Source organism: Struthio camelus, chromosome 4, assembly GCF_040807025.1.
Source record: "Struthio camelus isolate bStrCam1 chromosome 4, bStrCam1.hap1, whole genome shotgun sequence".
NCBI classification, from domain to species: Eukaryota; Metazoa; Chordata; class Aves; order Struthioniformes; family Struthionidae; genus Struthio; species Struthio camelus.
Window position 1 is genome coordinate 66901189 of NC_090945.1, and position 17416 is coordinate 66918604.

At 41.3% G+C, this 17416-nt stretch overlaps 1 protein-coding gene across 3 annotated transcripts in view; it reads left to right on the forward strand.

Annotated features, from left to right (window-relative positions):
* Positions 1-17416, forward strand: part of SEL1L3 (SEL1L family member 3) — a 38977-nt gene that overhangs the window by 905 nt on the left and 20656 nt on the right. For 2 of the 3 annotated variants that reach the window (XM_009673331.2, XM_068943251.1), the window contains exons 2-8: positions 5494-6058; positions 8018-8144; positions 11128-11249; positions 12560-12675; positions 15125-15180; positions 16221-16353; positions 16972-17104. In XM_009673331.2, the coding sequence (XP_009671626.1) occupies positions 5560-6058; positions 8018-8144; positions 11128-11249; positions 12560-12675; positions 15125-15180; positions 16221-16353; positions 16972-17104 (1186 nt within the window). In that variant the 5' untranslated portion in view covers positions 5494-5559. Of the gene's footprint in view, positions 1-465; positions 596-5493; positions 6059-8017; positions 8145-11127; positions 11250-12559; positions 12676-15124; positions 15181-16220; positions 16354-16971; positions 17105-17416 lie in introns of those variants that run through there. The other variant, XM_068943249.1, reaches the window with a different exon arrangement.

Here is a 17416-nt window from a genome sequence, read left to right on the forward strand (position 1 = left end):
CCTCTGCCCTTCAGTAAACAGTGCTGAGCGTTGTCACTGTGTGGTCATTAGTCATCTGCGAGCAGGACAAAGAAACTCCACTTGCCTTCACCACGATAAATTAAAGGGTGTGAGCAGCCCGTAGAGGCTGAGCTGGAAGAGGGCGGCCAGTCTGTGAGATGCAGGCCGGAGGTGTGAGGCCTTCGGCGGGGGGGGGGGGAACAAAACGGGGAGCTGAAAGGTAACCCTGAAGTGTGGATGTGCAGCAGGGGACCGACCGCGCTTATGTGGCTGCGGCGGGAACCCCACGGGGGCCGCGTCTCCCTGCCTGCCGCAGGACCTACAAGCCACAGTCCGCCCCCGGGTGGCTGGCGGCGATGCCGCGCCCTGCCCGGGCGCCGGCACCTGCCCGGCCCGGCCCGGCCCGGCCGGCGGCCCCTCCTCCAGGAAGCCGCATCCGCCTCGGCCCGTCGGCGGGGCGGCCGCGCCGGGCAGCCAGCAGCGCCGCCGCCGCTGCCACCACGCCGCTGCGCGCAGCCGCCGCGGCAGCATGCGGCGCCCGGCGGAGCCGCCGGCCGTGGCCCGCCGCCTCCTGCTCCTGCCGCTCCTGCTCACGGTGAGTGGCGGCCGGGCCGGGCCTCGCCCGCGCAGCGCGGCCCTCCGCGGGGCGCCGCCGCGCTGGCAATGGCCGCCGGGCAGCGCGCTGCGGGGCCCTGGGCACGGCGCGGCCTCGCCCGTTGGTGCCGGGTCGCGCTGGGCTGCGCGGGCGCCTTGGCGTTTCCTAAAGGCCGCCGGGGGGGCGGAACGACACACGACCCGGGCCCACGCGTGGCCTCCGCCCGCCGCCGTGGCCCCGCTGAAGTAGCGCGTCGGTCAGGGAGGCGCGGGAAGGCCGGCGGCGGAGGGGCGCGTTGCTGGCGCGGGTTCGCGCCCCCCCCCCGCCGCCGGCGCCCCCGGGCTGGGAAACGCCGGACCGTTAAACCGGCGCGGCGTGAAGCTTTGTGCGGCGGCTGCCGCTAGGTCGGGTTTCCCCACTCCCAAAGAGCGTGGCGATATGCTTGACATGTCCTGTTTTATGCGTAGATTCATGCGTAGAGATGGTGCTGGCACCAGCTTGTGGAAACAACTGCGTTTTAAAAGCATCTGCTAAACAAAGCTAAACCTATTTTTTCCCCCCTCTTTTTATGATGCTAAGCACAAACTCCAGTTAAAGTTTTTGTAGGCATGTATGTTACTAATACTGACCAGGAGCAGATCAGCACCTTTTGGGTATGTGCCACCTTTTAATTTAGTACTTAATATTTAGCATGACGTGGCAGGTGCTCACAGGTAAAGGGCTACAGTTATCTTCAGGCTTTGTGCAAATAGGTGGTATTTCATTGCATTACGCAGTTTCTGCAGGGGTGAACTTCTGGAGGATCCTACTTCTTCTAGCTAGTAGAGGAATAATGTTGGATAATTTCAGTAACGCTTTTTAGTGTTGAAAATTTCCACTTTCCTACCGATTGCTGTGAAAAGTGATTTTTCTCCTAACACGCGGTGGGATGACTTGAGCAAACTTCTTCAGATCAGAAGATTTTAAGAAAAACACTATATGGTTTGCAGGATTATAAATATAACCTTGAGACTCTAATAAACTCATATAGCTTCTGAAAGACTATGGAGCACCTCTATGAAAGTGGCTGGATATAAGAGCTCAACAGTGTGAGCATTCACAAAGCTGGCAAACTTAGTGTCACACTTTACTGATGGTGCTAGAAAAAGTTCTTGAGAGATGCAGGTAGTACAACTATGCATCACTGAGGATGATTTTGAAGTAGAGGCTGAGAGAGATGTAGAACAGACTCCCTGCCTCACGGAGAATGTGAAATGGAAATGAAGGAGCCACACTCATTAAGTCGATCTCCTCAGGTTACCCGAGGCAGTCCGTGCTGAAAGAGGGGAACAGAAAAGAATGCAGTCTCTTTCACTTACTCTATGGGCCTGGAAGTTACTGAGAACAGTTTCAAAATGGACAGGTTCCTCCTGAAGCAGGGAATCAGGGCATATACATGTTCGGGCAGTTAAATTCAGGGATGGTTTGTCTTCTCCATCGCTCAGGTTATCCATCACAAAGTTGCCCCGCACAGTGAGGCCCCCACGCTGTCCTTGTTGAGCTCTGGCAGTTAGTTTTATGGTAACATTTTTAATCCAGCATAGCTGGCTTGAGTTAAGGGCTCCATTTACTACATTGGGGAACCTTTTTTGTTTCAATCTCACAATCACGCTTATTGTGTAATCCTTTCATCCTAGCTTTTTATAATCAGAGATTATATATAATGACTATCTGCGGTAACGGGGAGGGAAAAGCTAGGATTCCTGAGAGTAGAAACATTTAGATAATATGCTTGTTATGTAGTACACTGAGGAGCACTGTGTAGAGGCAAGCAAGTGGTTAACAGGCTCAACCACTGTCTGAAAGAATTTACTGTCTCCAGTTTCTGCTGCTGCTGGATCTATGTGGAGCTACTCAGGGGTCTATGCGCTCTGTTCCTTACTACATGAACGTCCACAAAGATTTGTTAGGTGTGGTGTAACACCAGACGCAGACATGTTTCATGCATTTTTGCAGCACGTGTCTCAATTAGTAAATACATCAGGCACCAAAGAATGCAAAGAAGCAATTTTTAGTTAGGTCCATCGAAGCCGTTCTGGTAGACCCGGCACTAGGTCCAGGGTAGTACAGCCAACACAACTGAAGTTGACTTTATGCAGGCAGCAGTCACTGTGCATCACGCTTCAGTGCGCTAGGAGTGTGCAGCTTGTTCTGCCTGGGACTGCCTTTGGGTTGCAGAGCTTACTACCTTAGGAACCCCACCACAAAAAGCAGCTAAATTTCTGCCATACCCGGCCTGGAAGCAGAAGAGCTATGTTCACACACTGCTACATCTAAGTTAATAAACCCTGCCAGATCCAGGCTGTCTTTACTGGGAGCCAGATCCTGTATTTATTTCTGTGTTGGATAAACCACTCAGGTAATTGAGAGCTGCCTGTACGTATTTTGGCTGTAAACATGTATGTGGCAAGCACACAATGGTAACAGAAAATGTTATAGTGTCCACCTGGCGGACTTCACTTTTGGATAACCACTTGGAAGTGTTTTCATAATCCAGGAGCTATGTCGTGAGAAAGATAATAATACAGAGGTTAGATTGTTTAGAAGCATTCTTTATTGCAAAGTCAAAAACTGTTTAATAAATACAAGCGATACCCACCAAGTAAAAAAGATTTGAAACAATCTATGGTTGCTGTGATGTACTTTTAGTGGTTTTAGAAATATCTATAACCAAAGAAGAATTATATAGGAATCTTAAAATAATAGCATCTTTTTCAAGTCAAGCCCTGCAAAGTGTTAGAATTAGTACTGAAATTAAGGTTATCTGATAACTTTTGTGCTGTTTTTTTGTACATGTATGTTACTACAAGATGTGGCGGTAACTTTTCCAATGGGCAGCAGCCTCCTATTACTGACTATTCCTTTTTGTTGCCCTCCTTAGGCCCTACTTAATAGATATCATTTAAACTCTTGCCCGCAGGTAAATTTGTCAGATTTGAATGGGTGTTTCTACTGTGCTTTCCCCTTAGTGACAGAAAAGTTAGTTTCGTTTTTACAGTGTCCCCTTTGTAGAATGAGAAAGGAGGCAGAGATGGAGGAAGGCTCTTACTGTGAAGAGTCTCCTTTTTGCAGGTACTCAGCTTGGGTCCTGACATTGCAATGTTTTGCATTTTATTTGTTTGAAGTGTGCGTCTTAGTGATTACACATGTATTTATCAATGTTCAGCATCCCTGCACATCTGGCCTCCTGTGCCTTTTTTTGTACAAGAAAATAACAAACAGTGGTTGTACTTGTGGAAACTGGTTTAAGTGACAAGTTCAGAAAGACCTAGGGATATGAACGAGGGACTTTATCTAAATTTATCCAGCTGCCTGCAATGATATGCTGCTTTCTCTTCCGAAAGTCCCTTCATTCAGTTATATCTTCCAGCTTCTGCCAAGGTCTTAGGAAAAATAGTCTCCTCTAGGTACTGCTATGTTCCACTTGCAACATAGAGGTCTCCTGTATGTTTAAGGATGTAGTGATTCCAGGGGAAAAACTAGAACTTGATCATATGATTAAATGCAGAATCATCTGTAGGAACAAGAAGGTTGTACAGGCAAGCTTATTTCTGGGTTTTCCTAATATTGACAGCTTTGCAGCTTTTGCCACCTTAATGTTTTTTTCAGCGTAGCTCTCAAGCAGCGTCATATTTTTAAGAAGAAAAAGCAGAAGAGTCCATCATAAGGGCCTTTAGTGATCCCCATCCTGGATCATTAGCAAGGTCTTGTCCTTCAGACGCTATCATACTTCTGATAGTTAGAAATATACAGAGCATTTCACTGAAGCTTTTAAAAGTTTCAAGCACTGCAATGAAAAACCGCAATCAATCCAAGCCAGATATCCAAGATAAGTTTCAATGCAATTTGTTAAAGTTTAGCCAAGTTAAAAATCACTGAAGAAAGATCTCATTTTAAGCAATCTAAACTGCCAGTTTCCCCGGTAATATTAAGTGACGGTTCTGGGTATTTTAGACAGGTCAAGGAAGCTGACAGAAGCACAGGGACAGTAGCTGGCCTTCCAGCCTGAGTATCCCCAGCAACCTTGGCAGTGCCTCAAGCCAGCCGCTGACTGCACAGCAGGAACGAAAGAAGTAGTTTGAAGCTTTAGAGACGAGAACTTCATCACGGAGGATAATCCTGGTGTATTGGCCTGCCAAGGCGCTCACTCTCAAAGTGCTTTGTAACATACGTGGTTCTAGAGCGCAGAGCTGAGCAAGTGCTGTCTGCTGGCCTTGCTGCTCCGATTTGCAAGTGCCCCTTCAGGATAAGAGCATTTCTATACTAAGCTCCTAGTGTTTTATGAACATGAATTCGTCCTTGGGAAACCAGCACGAAGTGCCTTTAGTTGTTATTCCTGCTCTTCAGGTAACTGCATGACAGGTAACAAAATTAGGACATTTTTTCAAAAAATGTAGAAACACGAGGGTGCAGCAGTACCACTAGGTAGCAGGACGAAGGATACATGCTAATAAATTTTAGTAGATGTTCTTTAGGCCTGATGGTGGGAACGTGTACATAGCATGACATACAAGTCAGTGTCTTAGTAAACCGTATTCTGCTTGCGGAAGGGCAGAAGGATACACCCTGTAAATACAGTTTGTGTGTAGAAGCATATATAACTTGATGTGGGTCAGTTGTTACCATTCAAACCTTGATAGCATCTCTTCAGTCATCCATAGCTACTTGCTGTGTGAAAGAATCCTTGTATTTTGGAGCCTGAGCACTGTATATAAACGTTTTGCTTATGCTGTTTTCTGTTGTTACAGAATATTATTAGTAATGTAATGTTCTAAAGTAATGTAATTATCTGTAATGTTACAGATATTAGTAATCACATAAACTTAGTTCTGTGATTAACTTTTTTTTCCCCCCCCTAGAATTTTGTGCCATCCTTTGGAAAGGAGACGTTACGGACAACAGTCCCTCCACCGTTCGAACGAAACATGGATCGTGTGGACTTTATTCATTTAGACGTTTTAGAAAAGAAAGTTCTTAACAACTCTGAGGTTTCAGTTCACTATTTATGTTCTAAGCCTTGTATTGTCAACCTGGAGGCAATAGCTTCCTCAGAGTTCAGGACTGGTGTGTCTGTGTATAGAAGGAGATGGAAGGACGAGAAGAACCTTTATGTTAGTAGAACTCGACAGGTACATTTGAAGTTTCCAAGCATCATGGTTTACAGAGATGATTTTATCATCAGGAACTCAATAATAGTGCACAGCGTGATACTATACGCATGGATTAGTCATGCATCGGTTAGCAGCTCGGATGTTAAGCAGAACGAAAGCTATCAGCAGGCAGTTGCCAGGAATTACACTTTTTTAGAAGCGGTTTCACCTTTTAAGCGTCCATACAAAGACCACAAAGTTTGTCTTCAGTGGGGCACTGACTATTTGTGGACGCTCCAGGCAAACAGGATTCCACAATGCCCCCATGAAAGCGGTATGTGTAGTGTCACTTTTTTTTTTCGAGAGAGAACTAATGGTACCCAAATAACATCATCTTTAAGCTGTTAAAGAGTGTATACCTGTAGTAAATATTAAATGTTATGTAGAATGACATGTAATTCTACTTCTATGGCAGAAATGTGGTGGCTTATGTTGTTGAATATATAAGCTTAATAACTGCGTGGTTACAGTTGCAAATGACTGCGGTCCTGTAATCCCACAGAGCTGGCTTGCTCTGTCACAGGTAGCCTGGAGATTTCTAGCAGCACTGCCTTGTAGTTTCTATGTATGTTCACAGAATTTTATTTAAAGCCCACTGATGTCAGGGGGCATCGTTTCATTTTCTTCAGAGAGATTTGTGCAGTCCCTTAGTTCGGGGCCAGTCCTACAGTTCCTACACACGTAAGTCTCGTACAGGAAGTCTACCTGACTTGTACTTAAGATTGTGGACATACTTTCAGAAACTGTAAGTCTTTATAGTGCATTCCACTTTATAGTGTTTTTCGCCTGAAGCCATTAAGACAAGTTATTTTTGTTTCAAAAATGAATTAGTTTTAAATACAAAATGTGTTGTTAGTAAGTTCATTTTTTCAACACTCTAGTACATTTAGGATAGTGTTAATGAATTAAATAGATTCATTGTATTTGAGCATTTTAGTTAATTCTGATTTCTGTTCAAATACAGCTTCACACAAATCACAAGGAAAAATAACCATCATCTGGTGGTAAACAAGAAACATATCATTTACAGTTTGCTAACATAAAACATAAAATTTTAGTATCCCTATAAAAATAAGTGTTTACATCTTAGGTGCATCTTTCTGGTTAGTAAGAGAAATACTTTATTTACTGTCATATTTATATATTTAAGTATTTATGTATTTGTGTATCTAAATATACAGCCTATATTCTATATTGCCCAACTTTATAAATTACTGAAACCCACAATTCTGCTTTTCAGGTTTTCTCAGAGTTCTGCCGATTTTTTTTTTTTTCTATCTGCCTATCTCTAGCTTTACATCTGCTGACAACTCTTTTTCTCCTCACTGTACATTCCGTGCAGAACCTAGATGCAAAAGGGTTATTTGCTTCCAAAGGTTTCTCTCCTAGAAAATCCAGTAAATTTTGTGTCATTTGTTTTCACTACATTGACATGTAAATACACCGAGGATGAACGGGGAAACAAGGAAGTTACTGCCTTCAGGGGCTTTCGAAAATGCCTGCTGGGACATGTGATAAGAGCATATGAACTTTGTGAAACATTATCGTATGCGTTGTTTAAATACATTTACTTAAATACATTATAGATAACATTTAGTATAACAAGAAATAGGAGGAAATAACATTTTGTTTGAATTGTTTTTTTTTAACAAAACTTGTAACTAATTGCTTAAATTTTTTTAGGAAAGCTGATGATGTGTCATGGCCTTGGAGATATTTTTCCTCTTTCTTAGCAGAGGCAGCATTACTGATTAGGTTTAGTATAGCATTGTGCATGTCAATTAGGAACAGAATTGGTATCTATCCATACCTATGGTATAAAATGGAGAGCAAAACCAAGAACTGCGGAGCATCCCCACATAGGTATAACCAAAGGTAGAATGATATTTAAATGAATAATATAAATCCAGTTTTCCTCCTGACTAACTTAAACGGAGATTATAACTGGTGTTTTAAATATCTTAGATTTAAATCAGTCCATTCTATCCCTGCTTCTGAATAGCAGCTGGGAATGGACTCCATGCCACTTTTTCCTGTGGGTTATTCCTACCAAGACTGTAATGTACTTAGAGAGTGAAGTTGTGTTTAAGGGCTTTTTGAGGGTTTGCGTTAATTTTTAATCTGTTGTGTGATTCATATGTTTGACTCTGTATAAGCATGTGCTGTTAATGGGAGGGGCAGTTGTCAATGCTTGTTTTCTGGCAGAAAACAAGATTAAGATTGTATTTTGCAGATGGTGTCCAGATTCTCAGCTTCATATATGCCTCCAGCGGGGAGAAAACAGGAATTGTGAAGAAATTTGAACGATTTGAAAACAGAGAACTTGAGACAGTCAGGCAACATCAGATTGATTATCCAATGTGAGTATACACAAATAGATTGCAATTGGTTATTAAATTTTGTAGTCTGTGCTTAGACTCTTGGGCCATGTTTCACCCATAAAAAGAGTGTTACCTACCACTATGAGAAATGACTCAAAAGGAAGCTGTTTAGGAATTTGTTCTGTTCTTTTTCTGTTTTGGAAGGGATTAAGCTGAACCTCAGAACAATACTTACGGTGTATCTCAGTGCGGTGCTGCATAAGAGATAGCAGGGGTGAGTGTAGCTTGGTTAGGTACTGTTAGCTGGATAAGTTAGTTTATACGTCGTGATCAGACCTTCTGATACCCATGCTCTCTCATGACTAGCTAGTCTGAGGTTTTCTGCACTACAAAGAGCTCTGCATTTAAAACACCCTTTGCAGATTAGGCGCAGAACAGGATTTCCTGCAAGGGCAGGCAGCGTAGAACAACTTTTTCCCTTTAAACGTGCACTCTATTTTGTTTTGCAGCGGACAAGCCCTTAGTGATAGAGTCCCCTGCCTAGACAAGTTGTCTGCCTTGAGCTTGTACTGTTTCCTTTCACCATTCCCCTGTAAACTGTCCTAGTTGTACAGGAGTAAAGAAGATAGGCCCTGCGCTCTGTTCAGTTACAGAGGTATCACACTGGGAAGATCACCTTTCTCTGCTTCTCTCTCCCTTCCCAAAACTGTCATAACTCTTCAGTCACATTTTGCATCTTTAGAGCAGCAAATAGACATACCTCTCCCTCCCACCAGAGGCTGTTACCCCTGGCAACATTACTGCAGAGGCAGGAAGTGATCACAGGAACTTGCGCTTGCCTGCTGGTTTGCATTTGGCCTGCAGTCACAAGAAGAGCGCCCAAAAAAGCTTTGCCAACCAGAACAGGTTTCATAGGAGCTAATAGCATCAAACTATGCACTGAGGTCATAAGTACAGAGCAATTTTTAGCTCCTAGCCCCTTCGGGATGGGTTTACACACTATGTTGCCCTTGGCACACCAGCGCAGTTGTGTTCTGCTTTTGGCACTGAGGTGCTGAGGGTTTGGATGAGGATATATAGCAAGAATTTATACGGCTCTTTCCCTACTCCACACAATTTGTCCCTCTCTTGTCTTCAGGTTGTCTCTCCAGTCTTAACACGAAGCGTTGCCTGTGCATTGTGGCTGCGTGATGGCCTCAGATAGCTATGTTGTGGAACAGAAGAGGAAGAGGCCCTCACAGTTTTTTCCTTCAGCTGTCTCTTAAGTGAATGGTGGCTGCCCATTGCACCAAAAGGCAGACAGGAGCAGATGGATCAAACTAAAGTTACTCATTTGACTTCAGTCAGGGATTTAGTTGACTAAAGAAGATCTCTCTTAAGCTTTCCAGTAGAGATTTTCTTTCATTTAACAGGGCAGATGAGCTTAAATGTAGTGAAAGCAGACTGGAGACAGACAGCTGTCATTTGGGGCAGCTGCCAGCAGACAGTCTGCAGCAAGGCTGAGACAGGGCTGTAAGGGACTACTCACTCTTCACAGCCTTCTGCAGCAATGGAGAATGTGAAGTGGGTCAGCATGGTCCCAAACTCCTTGTCCCAAGAAATATGTCCAGAACGTCTGAGCCATGTGCTCAGACTGGCAGTCGAGGATTAAATGGAGACTGCAGCGTTTAAGCTTGCTGCATTGCTAGAGATGGAAGATGGCAAGAGTGATATATATAATCATGAGTAGTATTTCTGGAGCAGTGTTTGCCTGCAGATTATAATGCTCTATTTACAAGCGATCATGATTTATAAGCCCTTCTACCTCACCTACATACTACCTGTGGAGGATATGGCACTATTAGCTGTAGAAGGTGTAGGCTCTATTAGGGAAAACTTCACCACGCTTGCGTTTTTTTGAGGTGGAAAGCAGCTGTTAGGCTTTCAGACCTACATTGGTTTCGTTTAGGTAAAGATACAAGGTCCTGTACGTTCAGTAACTTTTTCAAGGGAAACAAGGCAAGCTGACCCAATTCTAAGCTATTATATAAAACAAATTTAAACAAACATTGACATTTTTCTTAATTGTAGAACTACAAAACGCAAGTGATGTCTCCTTCTAAAAGTCAGTAAGAAAAGAGAACTTCTTTATCAGGAGATGAAAATAACTGTAATACTTTGTTTGGTTATAAGCCACTAGGGTTAGGATTTTCAAAAGCATTCAGCATTGGCCTAGCTGCTGTTATGGAAATAAGTGATCAAATTCCACTTAACAGCACTGGAAGCAGTTCTAGTCTGGCACAGAGGAGCTCCTTAAATGCTGTGCTATAAATTCTGCTTTTAGTGCCTCAGCAGTCTGCTTCGTAATGTCATCAAAGCCAGTGAAACCACTCCAGCTTTGTACAGAATTTGCTCAATAGACAGGGTTGTTGGTGGGGGTTTAGTTTGTATTTTATTTGCTACAACTCCATAGTTTGTACAGGCTCCACCTTTATTTATCCTGTGGTAACTCTGCAACAGCTGTTCATATCTGTACTACCCAGAGGTTGGATTCATTTTTAACTGCAGCAAGCACATTTCCGCAGTTGGCATTTAGCACAGAAGAGATACCTTAGTTTTTACTGATTTCCACAGTCAAGATTACAAGAACATCCATTTGAGGATTTTGTCCCCGAATCTGATTGCGAATCTGATTGCGAATCTGACTCCCAGTTGTCTCAGTTGTTTTTTCAGTTCCCCGTTGATGTGGGATCTGGCCAGAGCTCAGATCCACTATTCTGGCATTGATTCAGGTTACACCCCCTTCCTCTCCTTTCATGTCAGTACCACAAAAGTGCGTAGGAGATCACAGATCCAAAAGTCTTAGGTACTTTTTGTTCTACAGATTTTTACTGTATAGAATGTGTCCTGTTCTGAAGATTACGTGTGCAAAACAGGTTTGCTGAGTTAAAGTGGAATGCATGCTTCTCAATTACAGAGGTTTTAAAACCAAAGGGAGGTTTCTCATCAGGAGTGGACTGATTCTTTCTTTTTGTTCATGCAGGTTCACCATTTCAATCTGGCTGTATTTACTGCATTACTGTGAAATGGATCTGTGTGGTATACTCTATTTTATTGATCCAAAAGAAATGTATAGTACTCCTGCTGTATTTCTAAATGAGGAAGGTAAGTAATATTATAAAAGGCCTTCTGAAGGGGCTGATATCATCTTTATAGATCTGTGTCTAAGAACAACATTTATAAATACTTTATCGACCTATGTTGTGAAACAACTGATCACTTGTGAAATGCTTCTTTTTGTCCATTATGTCTGAAGAGGAAAGTAGCTACTACATTAATACAGTAAAACTGAAAAATAGTTGCATTGCATCTAATCTTGGCTAACTTCAAGAAATGTCTTTTCCCTTCTCTATTTTTTTCTTCAAGAGCAGTCTGCGCTATCAGGAGGATGGACTGAATCTTGTAGGTCAGGAAAGTATATTGGGATTAAACAATCTTATCTTGATAGACAGCCTTCATTAACATTGTAATACTGTGCCCAGTTCTTATTGCCTAAAGAAAATTTGGAATAACCTCAGAGAAGGTCCAATTGTTTCAAGTTCTCTCCTATGCTGTGATGTTCAAGGAGCTCACTTTTAATTCCTTGGTCCAAAAACAGACTGAGAGGCAGCTGGCTCTTTCATAAGATATTACATTTTTTCCCCCTCTCAGAAGTTTCACAACTAATCTCTTCCTTTCTGTTTTTTTTTTGCTGTTTCTATTTGCTCTGTCATGTTAACCAGTCTAGATAATTAATCATTAGAATAGTTGACCTAGGGCTGTGGTACATTATTCATATTATTTCCATTAAAAACTTTTCTTTAAAGAACAAACAAAAATGACGACTCAGCTAGAAGTTATTGGCTTGATAAGAGATTTGCTTGAAGAGGTTCTAGGGCCTGTTCTATTCGTAGTGTTAGACTAGATTAACATAATAGCTTATTCTGCTCTTAAGAGCTCAGGCCATGAGTCTGACTTCCGCAATTCCAAGTAATAGGGCCTAGAGTCATCTTGTACCTGTTCTTCACACTTTGTCTTGCATGCTAACAGTACTGCATTGGGTAGATACTAATGTCCCTTGTTCCTGTCTGCTGTTTGCTGCAAGTCATGTCCGCTTCCTGGTGTTTGAGATCAACGTCAGTGCTCTTCTTGTTTGTCTTAAGTTTAGCATGTGCTTATCCTTCAGACAAATTGGGTTTGATTCGATGATTTCAGATGGGAGCCCATGCATTTACATGTGGTATGTGTAACCGAAATAAGAGCTTGTTTCCCTGTGATTCTGTTAGAACGGATGTATCGCTTGGTGAGTCCGCGGATCTTTGTTGGCAATGAAGAGCATGGAATCACTCTGAATAATACTATAGGAAACCATTCTTATTGTCAATATTTCTGCGAACTTTATTTCCTTTTTTTTCCCTTTGTTATTCCTCTGCCAGGTTATGTCCATATTCAGATGCACCTCATTAGAGGAGATGATCTTGCAGTAAAAACTAGCTTCAGCCTTCCTCTGAGGCAGTGGTTTCGACTGGATCTCTCCTTTAAGGGTGGACAGGTATGTGTGCTACTGGAACGAGAATGAGATTCGTCTGATTTGATTATATCTCTGACAACCGTTTTAACAGCTGAGGCTGAGAGAAGTAGTGCAGTTTGCACATGTTCACATAACAAAAGAATGAAAATCCCAAAATTAGAAATTGGCTGGATATGTTCAGACCATCCAACTCTGGGAAATCAGCTTAGATGCTTAAGGTAAGCGCCTAGAATTACTGTGTATTCGGTGGGTATTCTGGTGCATGGTTGCTGTCTGGAGACTTCAGACTATACAGGCAACCAGAGCTCCTAGCTAGATACCTTACTTAGATCGTTAAAGTTGCATGGTGTGAATAGCTGCTAGGGAATTTGGACTTAGAGGCTCAAATGTTTTTACCATTCTGATATGAAAATTTAAGTGTCTGGACTTCTGTGTACAGTAGCAGGCCTCTTGACTAGATGTTATTGTTAGCAGAGTTTTGCTGCTAAAAACAGAGTAACGACATTTTCCACTAAAACTAACGTTTTTTTGGTAATCTCAAGTCTACTCTTCATAAACATACCTTTATGTTCCGGTCCTCAGCCTAGGAAAAAAGCAGAAGGCATGTGCGGTTTCCTAAGTTTTGCATATTTGACAAAGCTGCATAGGATTGATTACCATCAAAAGACAGAAAAATATTGCACCATCCCTCTCTGGTAGATCAAAAACATAATTTATATTTTAATAAATCGCAATTATTTTTGCAAGAACCTTCCTAAAGCAGCTCTGAAAACAAGTCTATCTCCCTGCCCAAGTTCTTGTTTTGACCTCCTGCTATTAAGACGTTAGAGTGTGAAAATCATCAACATCTTTTCCAGTCTTTTTTCTCTCAGTTTCTTTCTCCTTTAAAATGATTGAATTGATTTCATTTTGCATCATAAAAATAATAGCTAATTAATCAGCAGAGTAACTGAAACAAATTGCAAGTATGAAGTGAAAGACTGATAAAGCTGAAACAGCGCAATGTAGTCTGAACTACTGCCATTCCTCTTGTACCCCACCTATATTTAAACATAAATATAAAATGTAAATGGTGCAACAGAGCCAAAGTTCCATAAAGCAGGCTTATCTTGCAAGAAAATCAGGTAGACGTGTACAATTATTTTTAATATAACATCGTTTTTAAGGTTATTGTTAAAAGGAAAGCTGAAATCAGTGTTTCCTTTTGTGCAGTCAGAACTGTCTTTCTCTGCTTGTTTAAACTGTAGTTATAATTTAAGCTTGTGGAAAAAGAATAGCATGTGGATTGACGCTCACATCTCAGCTGATTGAAGCTCAGCTTCAGATGCAAATGTAATTGCTGCTGTCAGTGTTGACATAAGGTATACTAGTGCCTTCTTGTTGGGAATTTGATGATTGCTTGTAAGATTAAATGAAAAAAAATATATTCTTCAGTCAGAGGGCAGCATGAATTTATTCAGGCATGAGGTAAGACCTGTAGTCAAATAATTTGCACTTCTGGATGAAATAAGGTAGCCACTACGACTTTGAATCAGGACTCTTGTGGAGAGCAGAGGAAGTAGAGCCACACTAAAAAGCATTCTAGTACTTAGAACCATTCTCTGGGACAGATGAAGCTGTGTTTCAGTTCCATCTTATTGTCATGTCTTTCTGGAGCAAGTTATTAAATCCTCAAAAGGTACACAAGCATCTCCTTATTTAGGCACTTATTTCACTGTCATCCATTAGATATGTTTAGTCCGGCATGACCTTAGGCAAAATACATGAATTAGGGAAGGCTGGGGAAGTGAGGCGTCAAGAAATGGAGAGTCAGATTTTATGAGCATTTAAAGATGAATCCCTAAAGGTACCGAGGCACTTCAGATAGTTTTGCAAGGTGCTTACGTGAGTTCTTAGACAGCTTTTGAGAGCACCAACATGTCTGAAAATCCCATCTTAGCTTCTTTTTCAGGTATGTAAATACCTTTAATCGTTCTGGCACTGGAAGTCTACCTAATACATCCCTTGTAGAGGTAGGAGTTCAACCTGCACTTTTAAAAGTCTAGGTGTATTACTTTAGCCTTAAGGCCGTTCTTTACCTGTAAGCTACAACTTTTTGAGGAGATCGATATTCTTGTAATTTAGCATCTCTCCAGTATATAAGCAAAACAGCCTTTCACACTTTGGGAGAGCAAAAACTTCAGCAAAATACTAATGCCTCGTAAGTGAACATAGGAATGAAATAGCTGAAGTAGGCAACATCTGTGCTATTTGTGCTGTTTTTCCTCTCTCACTATTGGCCAGGACAGACCAGTGCCGATGCTTTCTGTTAAACTTTCCTAACATAAATCAGATAGTGACATCATTCCCTTTAACACAGAGGAGATACAACACGCTGCAGCTTTGATTTTCAAAATTTTGCATTATGTGGCTTAGACAACATACCTGACAATATTTAGTCTATTATAATTAATATTTTGTATTTTTTTAGATAGAAGTAAGCAGTGTTGGGAAGAATTTGAAAAGACGTCATCATCAGTCTTTTACGTAAGCAGCATTTTACCCTTTGCCAAGTAATATGTACATGTGTTCGGATGTGGAGAATGGGAGAAGGGGGGTACAAGCTTTTAGCTGAGATTCTAGATGACTTTCCAAATGTCAGCGCTCTTTTTCCACTCTTACACTCTCAAAAACAGCATGCATTACTGTGTTGACATTGAGCAAGATCTGACCATTTCTGTTGATACCATGAGTTAGTTGATGCTGCACAATGCATTACTGGAGTCTGATCCAAAGCCCACTAGAACTGAGGTCAGTAAGATCAGTCTTGGGATGAAATCCTGGCCTCACTGAAGTCAAGGGAAGTTTTGCTCTTGCTATGAGGGAACTAGGATTTCACCACTGACATTGTTAACTGCTTTGCTTACGTAGATAACAAAATCTTCTTTGCTTTTCAGTGGCACGATCATCATACCTCTCTTGTCAAGAGGTTTTGGTTTTATTATTTTTGCCCTATCCTTGATTCTAAGCAACTGAATCATATGTTACTTTTTAAAATCAAATCTTAAATTATTCCCTTTCAGTCTAGCTTAAAACCGACTCTCTCGTATAAATGATAAAAAAAATCTTTTCCTATGGAAACTATATAAAAATAAATTGCATGGCAGACTTCAGTGTTGTTCATTCTCTTCCCTGTTGTGGTTCACAGACTGGAAACTGTCAGTCTTTAGAGAGTAACTATAAGAGACAGAAAACTGAAATTTTCATATGCCATTTTTACAGAGACGTGCAGGTGAAATTGAAATCTTTGAGGTTGTTTAATGATGCATAAAACTTCACCTGCAGTGTCAGCAAAAGAAAACACCCTGATGTTTTAATGTTTGTAATGAAGGTATTTTTTAAATCTACTCCAGAACTTACAGTATTAGATTGCAGAATGGATTTTGAGGGTAAACAGCTGGGAAGAAGAAATAGATGCTGGCAATGAACTTAAGGCTGTCAGTTACCAAAGTTATGAGATATAAATTTCTTTTTTTCTTTCATAGCACCTCCTGATAGCTAGCTTATTTCTCTCTTACGTTCTCAAGTTTTAGGGAAGATTTCTATTATGATGACACCGCTGGATATTTTGTTCTTGGAGGCAGTGGATATGCAAATGGTATTGAAGCATTCTTTGGACCTGCAAAGTACTATCGTCTGAATGTGCTAGAAACAGAGCAGGTAAACAGAAGCAGTACTTGACAATGTTAGCAGCCAGCTATGGCTTTCTTTTACCTAGGGAAATTTCACTGGGATTGTAAGAGTGTTCGATGCAGACAGATACAGCACCTTTTTGTTTACTGAAGCTTCTTACCAAGTGATAAGCTTGCTATCAAGCATAATAAAACTTGAGAATATATAAGCAGTGTATGAGCATTTTCCACTGTAATCTAGGAAAGTTAGGTACTGCTTAAAATGCTAAAAGACAAGACTTGTAGAAATGGATGTGAAAGCAGTATTCCTAAACTTACATATAAGTAAGGACTTATATTTCAGTACTGCTCCGTTTCTCTGAGTTTTTGATGATGCGATATTGAACATATTTGTTTAATTTATGGTTTTGTTGAAACCAGTGATAAAAGTCCCATTGACTTGACTGAGATTGGAAATTCATCCACTGTATCTTGTATTATGCTAACTCTTTAAGGCCATAGTCTGTTGTAGTCAGCATCAGGTTATCTGGCACGTGAACATAATCCAGCTTTGTTGTGAACAGTCTCTTTCCTGAGAAACGACAAGTTTGACAGGAACAACAACAACAGAGTAGTTGTCGTTTATCCATTATTTTTCTTTGTCTAGATTTCTAACCCTCTTTGTGACAAAGAAACAATGGAACAAATTGAGCTCTACTATGAGAGATGCATGGACGTTCAAGAAATAGTTTCTGGGTACAAACGCATTGTAAGGCAAGGGCAAGCTGTGCAAAAAGATTGTAAGTATTGATCTGTGAGTTATGTATTTTAAACTGTCATCTTTGGAGACCTCTTTTCTTTTACCGGAGACTGGGTAGTGATTATCAAAAGTAAACCTAAATTTGGCCATGCACATAAAAAGAAAGAAAGAAAAAAAGCAAATTGAAAAGGTTTAGCCTTGTTGCTGTTGGCTAAAACTGTTTTTGTTCCTGCAAAAGCTTTCATACCATGGAATACACATTTAAATCATATTCTTTTTTTTTTTTCCTGTAAAAAGACAGGTGCATAAAGGGAAAAAGAAGTGTTTTCAAGCTTAAATGTAGAACTATTAA